Consider the following 8344-nt stretch of genomic DNA (forward strand, 5'->3'; position numbering starts at 1 on the left):
CAAGAGAATGTAGTTTTTTGACCCTTACCCATAGGGAAAATAAATGTTGCTAATGGTTATATTTCCCCTAACACATCTCATCTGCTCGCTTTTATCGCTCACGTTATTGCCGCGCTTGAAAGCACGCAGGGAAGGGAGGAGCGGAGGCCGGGGTCGCGGGGCCTTCTCTCAGCGCCTCGGCGGTGAGGCAGCCAAGCTCTCCCGACCGGCGCGGGCAGCTGAGGTGACAGGAGGCGCCGGGCCCAGTTCCGAGGATCCCTGCTGGCCGCTGGGCCCGGGCGGCAGCTCCGCAGCTGTGCCTGAGCTCGCCGGGCGAAGGCGGGAGCTGAGAACATGGCGGAGGACGGGAGGGGCGGGAGGCCGCGCTCGGCCCCGCGCGCTTCACGCGTCCCGCCGCGTCCTGACAGGACCCCGCGCACGGCCTCGGGCGCGGCAGTTACCGGAGGCGGGACTCTGGGGGCGGGGCTGACGGCGGGGCCGCGGGTTGGGCTGCGGGGCCGTCAGTCACTGCCGGCAGTCCTCTCCGTGGCGCCGGACACCCCGGAACCTGCAGGCGGCGGCGGGCGGTGGGTGTAAGAGCGGCGCAGCGGCTGCCTCTGCGGCGCCGAAAGGGAGCGGGTGTCGGTCGGTGTCGGTGTCGCTGCCGCGCAGGGTGAGCCGCCCCTGCCAGCGCCGCACCGCGCAGCACCGCACCGCGGGGGCTCCCCTGGGCGGTGGCCGCCGGCTCTTCCGCCGCGGCACCGGCTGAGCGGGGCGGGAGGCGATACCGCGGGGCTAAAGGGAGCGGAGCCGGGCCTGGCTTGATGAGTTTGCTGAAGGGGCAGCCTCGCGGGAGCGCGGGGGGGGAGGCCGGTGTGTGGGGGAAAGCCTTGCGGGGAGATACGCGGCTGGAGCTGTGTGTGCGCGATGGGGTGTGAGGAGTCGGTGAGCAGCTTGTGGGAGGTCGTGTGGTGGAGCTGGTGGGTGTGGGATGTGTGTGGGGTAAGGGTTGGGTGTGTAGGGGCTGTGTAGGCAGTGTCGGGAGCGAGGGGAGCATGGGGTGTTGGCCGCTGTATGTGGGAGTTGCTGCAGGGCTGTATAGCTGAATGTAATGGGTATCTGTTATTTTACTGCACAGCGTGAACGCCTCTCTCCTGCGAGCCCCCGGTGTGTACCCCGGCTAACCAGCAGTTGGCGAGCTGTGTTACGGTGGCAGTTTGGGTTTCAGTGATTACACTAATTCACCTGATGAGGAAGTGTTGAAGTGGTAGGTGTGCCGTGTGGGGCGCGTAAGCTTTATGTAATGGGCACTTACATAATGGTCTTTAGCACATTGCTTTTATTAGCAGTGCTACTGTATTTTAACACACTTGTGCTGCAGTGGCTAACGGGTGTGGGTGGGTGTCCTGGGCAGGAGCAGTGGGGTCTGCACACTGCCCTTGAATAGGAACCCAAGGATGTAAAGATGTAGTTATGGCAGTGAGTTCAGAAACGTGCTCCAGGACTGCTCAATGCTACCTGACCTTAGGCAAACACGTGCCTCTGGGGTATTGGGCAACTCTGCTTCTAGGAAAAAAAATGCTATCTTGCAGTGTCTGTCAGTCAGCTGATGTGAGCAAGGTAAGTTTGCTTAAAACACTGTTTTCATTGGCTTTTGAGTCAGGAACATTGAGGTTGTCATTGTTTCTGTCTCTCTTGACATTGGCAGTAAAGTTACACTGCGCCTTTGCCTGTCCTAGTAGGGTCCCATAATGGTAGTGGTGGGGTTCTTGTTGAATGGCTTGTCTTTTCCGTTGTGAAGCATGGATGATACACTTCAGAAATATTTTGTTGCATGTTGCTTTTGTTTTCCAAATAGAATTTCAGTAAAGTCCTTGGGTCCTATCAGTAGGCCTTTTGTTTAGAATAGTTCAAGTCTGGCTGCTTGTTTCTCATGAAATGCCCTGCTAAAAAGAACAATACTGCAGTGGTAGGTAGCACCTTTGGCCCGAGTCCTAGAGCACGTTGTACTGCAGGCCACCTGGAAGTGGTTCAGAGCATACAGAGAACTGTGTTGTTCTAACTGGCTGCTACAGTGATCTTTTGGGAGTAATTGTACTGCCAATGTTACTATGCAGTCAGCTTTCGAAATCCATGGGGCAAAATTGTGTTGTGGAGTAACCATCTGGTTGTACTTAGCCATTTACCACAGCTTGAATAGCTTATTTAAAGTAGGAGACAATATGATGGACATCTCCCATGGCAACTGAAGTTTTTTGGCTGTTTGGATGCCCTGGGTTTTAGTGATGTTGGCAGCAGAGCTCTTCACAGCTGCTTGTAATAATCACACCCCTAATGAACAAGCAAAATGGTAAAAGTTGTCAATGTAACTGTGCTGTATCTATCACTGCCTCAAAGTTCATAATGCTGGGATAAAAGCATTAATTAGCCAGCAGTGGAGTCTCTCTTCAGCTGCACAAAAAGTCCTACCTGTGTCAAGGTTGGTTATGACCTTGAAGGTAAAAAAAATTCCAAACCCAAAACAAAACTAACAATAGAAAACCAGTCAAGCTTATAAGCTGGAACAGAACTGGAAAGGTAGACTAGCTTGTTCCAGGTGTCAGGATCATGGCAATCCATATAAATAATTAATTTCCCACATCTTTTCATTTCTCTGTAAGTGCTGACCTTCTCTTGATTTTGATATCTGGAGTGTATTAACAGAGTTGTGCTCTGTCAGGCTTTTTGAAGTTGCACATTAATTGTCATTGAAATTCCTGTTTCCAAACTCATTGGATGTGTTTGTTCTTGCTCTGTTAGATAAGGCTTTTCTCTGTTGCAGTTTGCAATTACATTCCTTGTAATATTGCAATTTCTTCTTAGCCTTGCCACAATAAGGAAAAACATGCCTGGAAGATAAAAGTTAGCTTTCCTGATGAGTTAACTGGAGAGGGACAGTCCTTTCCTAAGGTTATAATTATATGATGGAAGTTGCATCACTTAAGATGCCTCTATAGCAGTCTTCTGGGCAAAAAGTGTTCTGAATATTTCTCTGAGCTCTAGACTTGTTTTTGTATCACTATGTAGAAAGCTTCTTGTGAACCTTCTAAGTTTTATGCCTTTCCTTTTGTTATATTCCAGGCCATAAGGATATTCTGTGTGACTGAAGGACAGTGCTGCTGTTTGTGGAGTGACTTACGATGTCAAGAACTGTATCATCCTGGATCTTAAGCTCAGCAAGAAATGGCATTGTTTTACAAGGAAAAGGACGTTTGTACTCCATCTGTATCCCAAACAGAAACAAGATAAAATGGAAGCTTATTTGTTCCAAAACACAGCTGTACTCTGCTGGAAGCAGCAGTTTAGACACTGTCTTCTCTCTAAAAGCATTCCGGCACACTTCCACTGAAGAAGAGCATTTTTCTTTCCAGTTGTCTCCATCACAAATCAATGATATACTCAGAGCAGGGGAATTATCCCATAAAGTATTGACTTTCAATGGTAAAAATGCAAATTCTGTGTTGAGGTTTGAAAGTAACCAGTTGGCATCCAACACCCCCATAGAAGACCGCAGAAGTGCAGCCACTTGTTTGCAGACCAAAGGGATGATGTTTGGGGTCTTTGACGGTCATGCAGGTTCTGCATGTGCTCAGGCAGTGAGTGACAGGCTCCTTCATTATATAGCAGTTTCTCTCATGTCTCGGCAAACCTTGGAAGAGCTTGAGCTTGCTGTGGAGTGCATGAAACCAGTTCTGCCTATTCTGCAGTGGCACAAGCATCCTAATGATGTAGAGTATCGAGAAATAACTTCACAATATTTTGAAAACCTTCGAGTTTACTGGCAGCATTTACTGGACCTAGACACTGAGCCAGGGTTCAGTTTAGAAGAAGCCATGATATGTGCATTCAAAAGATTAGACTCAGACATATCACTGGAAGTTCAGGCACCCCAGGAAAATGAGTTGATGAGAAATGTTGCCCTTCAAGTAGCTTTTTCTGGTGCAACAGCCTGTGTAGCTCACATTGATGGTGTTCATTTGCATGTTGCAAACACCGGTGATTGCAGAGCAATTTTAGGGGTTCTTGAGGAAGATGGGACATGGTCTACTCTCCCTCTGACCCGAGACCACAATGCCATTGATGAATTCGAAATTAGAAGACTGAAAAGGGAACATCCTGGATCTGAGGAGAAAACACTATTTGTGAATGACAGGTTATTGGGGATTCTTATGCCTTCCAGGGCTTTTGGAGATGTACAATTAAAGTGGAGTAAGGAATTGCAGCATAGCGTTCTTGAGAATAGCTGTGATGTTGAGGATTTAAATATTTACCAGTACGTTCCTCCAAACTACCATACACCCCCATATTTAACTGCAGAGCCTGAAGTCACATACCACAAATTAAGAAGCAAGGATAAGTTTCTAGTTATTGCTTCAGATGGACTGTGGGAGATGTTAAGTAATGAGAAGGTTGTAAAACTTGTTGCTGGACACCTTTCAGAGCTAAATGTGCAAAAACCACACCTGGCTTTTGAGAAACCAGTTAATTTGGGTTACATGCACAGTTTGTTACTTCAGAGGAAAAACAAAGGCATTGCCTCGCTTGACCAGAACATAGCTACTCATTTAATAAGGCATGCAATTGGAAGTAATGAGTACGGGGAGGTGGACCAAGAGAAACTTGCTGCAATGCTGACACTGCCTGAAGACCTTGCGAGAATGTACAGAGATGATATCACAGTTACTGTAGTGTATTTTAATTCAGAAACAATTGAAAATTACTACAGAAACAGTAAGTAGACCTGCACTGTTGCTGTTCTAAACCACAACTTTGATACTGGAACCATTTCTGTCTTTCTCTGATAGTCAAGCTGTTACCAGTGTTGCGGTCTGGAAGTTTCAAAATCTTTTTGTTACGTACTAGTCTTGAAAGTAACTTCCTAAAAGTGAGTTTGAAAGTTCCCTGGCTTTCTAGGTCTGTACATACTGAAGAAAAGTGTTTTGATAAAAGTTCACTGAAATGTAACTAAACTCAAGATTGCTGACCCAGTTCTGATTCCATGGGAACCACTGGTAAACCTTTCCAAATGAACAAAAGAGAGAAATTATGCTGAGACTGGTGCAATTTAAGGGATGGATAATACTTGTAGCTGCATGGAATATAAGGCTCTGCTCCTGTGGAAAATGAGTAGCATTCTATTGAAGCACTGTATTGAATTAAATAAATAAACTATCAAACCTCTATTTGATGTGTCACATACTTTAACAAATTGCTTTCTATATATGAAGACGACATTAAACAACTTCACAGAGCCCTGGGATTGTCTGACCTTGTCCTGGGTTCAGAAGTAGCAGTCATTTTTTCTCCTTCTTAGTAGCTGGTGCAGTGCTGTGGTTTTTGACTTTCAGCCTGGAAACAGCACTGATAACACTGATGTTTTTAGTTGCTGCTCAGTAATGTTTACTCTGACCAAGGACTTTCTGAGTCTCATGCTCTGCCAGGGAGGAGGGGAAGCTGGGAGGAAGCAGAAATAGGACACCTGACCCAAACTAGCCAAAGGGGTATTCCATACCACAGCACGTCATGCCCACTATATAAACTGGGGGCAGTTACCCAGAAGGGCTAGATCACTGCTTGGTCGGGCTGGGTATCGGTCGGTGGGTGGTGAGTGGTTGTATTCTCTTCCCTTGTTATTTCCCTTATCTTTATTATTACTGGTGGTAGCAGCAGTGATTTGTGTTATACCTTAGTTACTGGACTGTTCTTATCTCAACCCGTGGGAGTTACATTCTTTTGATTCTCCCCATCCCGCCAGGAGCAGGGGGAGAAAGGGGGGAGTGAGAGTGGACGTGTGGTTCTGAGTTACTGGCTGGACTTAAACCACAACAGTTCTTTTTGGCATCCAGCATGGGGCTTGAAGGCTTGAGATAGTGACAGATCTGACCAGAGTGTGTCTAATCGTATGTGTGATAAGTGTTTATTGTTTTGGATTAATAGTCACTCGTCACAATGCTGATTCATTGGCTCTCAAAGTTGTTGCTTTTGATCTCACAGTTTCAGCATGTTGTACCTTACTTAGAGCCGGTATTTGCTGTTTTAGTGTTTATCGGCTGGGGGTGCTTGGGCTAAGGTTCTTGTTTCACTGTACTTTTTGGTAATGACTTGTAATACAATAGACTCATTGATCATGAAATTCATCTGGCTTGCATTCCCAGTGCGGTCATCATGTCTATACTTTGGGAGGCATATAATGGAAGTGTTTAGCAATTACACATCTTTTTTCCCTCCTTGGGTGGTCAACCTATGAAGGAGACATTCCTTCACACCCCCAGGTCCCCCACCAGATTATTTACAGCACCATTTAAGAGTTCTGAATGTTTTGAATGGTTTTGGGGTACCCTTGAGACCTGCCTGCTGATTGTGATGGGGATCACCATGTTGGCACACATACAGAGTGTGTTTTACCCACCACCATTTCATCTGATTTCGAAAGTTAAGCAGAGTCAGGTTTGGGTCTTGTCTAGGGTTAGATGACGATATAGGAGGACCAGGAAATTTTCCCTGAGGCTGGACAGCCATGAATGGCAGGGTGTGTGGGATAGTATGTGCAAGTATCTAGGCCAGTGGGCCTCTCCAGCACACTGGAACTTCCCCACTGAACAAGTGCAAAATCCAGAAAAATTAGTAAAACACTTAAATGAAGTGTGTTGTCATTCTGGTCATACCAGACAGGGACAAATCATGGCAACGTGCTGGGGCTTGGCCTATGCTTACAGAGCCCTGTTCAACACTATCCAGCACCTTCAAAGGGAAAAAGATGTCTCTGTATCTGACGGCAAAGCAACAGACAACACAGCTACTCCAACTCCAGCAGCTACACCAACCCCAGGGACAAGTACAGCAGCTACTCAAACCCCAACAGCAACAGACAGTGCAGCTGCTGGTGCTACTCGAACTCCAAGCACAGCGGCTGCACCAATCCCAGCAACAGACACTGCAGCCACTCCAACCACAGTGATAATCACTGCAGCTAAACCAAAGTATCAACTCTTGCAATATTGGTTGCTCCTGTAGCAAGGGAAAAAGCAAAGAAGAGGCGCAAAAAGCAACCTGTACAATGAGGAAAGATGACGAACCAATGTGTGGGCCTACTGCATGGGGTAGCATCTGGACAAGAATTATTATTACGTGGATCAGAGGAAGAAGAAGAGGTGACTTCTCAACCCCAGACCTCAACCAAGCTACGGAATATGCAAAAAGATTTTACCCATCATCCAGAGGAGCACATCATCACCTGGTTGCTCCGATGCTGGGACAATGGGGCTGACGGTCACGAACTAGATGGTAAGGAAGACAAGCAGCTGGGATCATCTGCTAGGGAAGGGGGAATTGACAAAGCAATTGCAAAAGAGAAACAGTCCCTCAGCCTTTGGAGGTGGCTCTTGGCAGCTGTGAAAGAAAGGTTTCCGTACAAGGATGATGTTATGAGTCGTTCGGCCAACTGGACTACTCTAGAGAAAGGCATTCGGTCTCTGAGGGCATCAACCATTGCAGAGACGATCTATCACAGGCTAGATGCCGGGAATACATCTGTAGATGCAGATGAAGTCGAATGTACGCAACTCATGTGGCGGAAACTTACACAGAATGCACCATCATCATATGCCCACTCATTGGCATCAATGACCTGGCATGACATAGCACCCCTAACAGTGGATGAAACAATTCGTCAACTTGAAGAGTTCGAAGACAATCTCACCCCTTTCATCATTTCACCTGTGGAAAAACTGTCCCAGGAGTTCAAACAATTGAGGGACGATTTATCTAATCTATCCAGCTTCCCACATGTACGAATGCATGTCTCAGCTATTAACAAAGCATGTCCTACTGCTCAAGAGAGAAGATATAGGAGGTACACGCCACTGGCCACCCTATGGTTTTACCTGCGGGATTACAGAGAAGACATAATGAAGTGGGATCATAGAATCATAGAATCGTTAGGGTTGGAAAGGACCTTAAGATCATCCAGTTCCAACCCCCCTGCCGTGGGCAGGGACACCTTACGCTAAATCATATCACCCAAGGCCTCGTCCAACCTGGCCTTGAACACTGCCAGGGATGGAGCATTCACAACGTCCCTGGACAACCCATTCCAGTGTCTCACCACCCTAACAGGAAAGAATTTCCTCCTTATATCCAATCTAAATTTCCCCTGTTTAAGTTTTAACCCGTTACCCCTTGTCCTGTCACTACAGTCCCTAATGAAGAGTCCCTCTCCAGCATCCCTACAGGCCCCCTTCAGATACTGGAAGGCTGCTATGAGGTCTCCACGCAGCCTTCTCTTCTCCAGCCTGAACAGCCCCAACTTCCTCAGCCTGTCTTCATA

General features: G+C 47.2%; 1 protein-coding gene across 2 annotated transcripts; it reads left to right on the top strand.

Moving 5' to 3' along the window:
• Window positions 1–414: 414 nt before the first annotated feature.
• On the top strand, window positions 415–5201 carry PDP2 (pyruvate dehydrogenase phosphatase catalytic subunit 2). Of its 2 annotated transcripts, XM_061458484.1 has the most exons (3): window positions 415–570; window positions 1118–1246; window positions 3100–5201. In XM_061458484.1, exon 3 carries the CDS (start codon window positions 3159–3161, stop codon window positions 4755–4757), a length of 1599 nt encoding a protein of 532 aa, XP_061314468.1. In that variant the 5' UTR covers window positions 415–570; window positions 1118–1246; window positions 3100–3158; the 3' UTR covers window positions 4758–5201. The 2 variants fall into 2 exon arrangements, with proteins under 2 accessions (XP_061314468.1, XP_061314469.1); XM_061458485.1 differs by lacking the exons at window positions 415–570; window positions 1118–1246 and adding an exon at window positions 1270–1599.
• Window positions 5202–8344: the final 3143 nt, after the last annotated feature.

The sequence above is a fragment of the Pezoporus flaviventris genome, unplaced genomic scaffold, assembly GCF_033815535.1.
Source record: "Pezoporus flaviventris isolate CSIRO_AGI_PZ_B2104156 unplaced genomic scaffold, CSIRO_AGI_Pfla_v1 ptg000027l, whole genome shotgun sequence".
Lineage (NCBI taxonomy): Eukaryota > Metazoa > Chordata > Aves > Psittaciformes > Psittacidae > Pezoporus > Pezoporus flaviventris.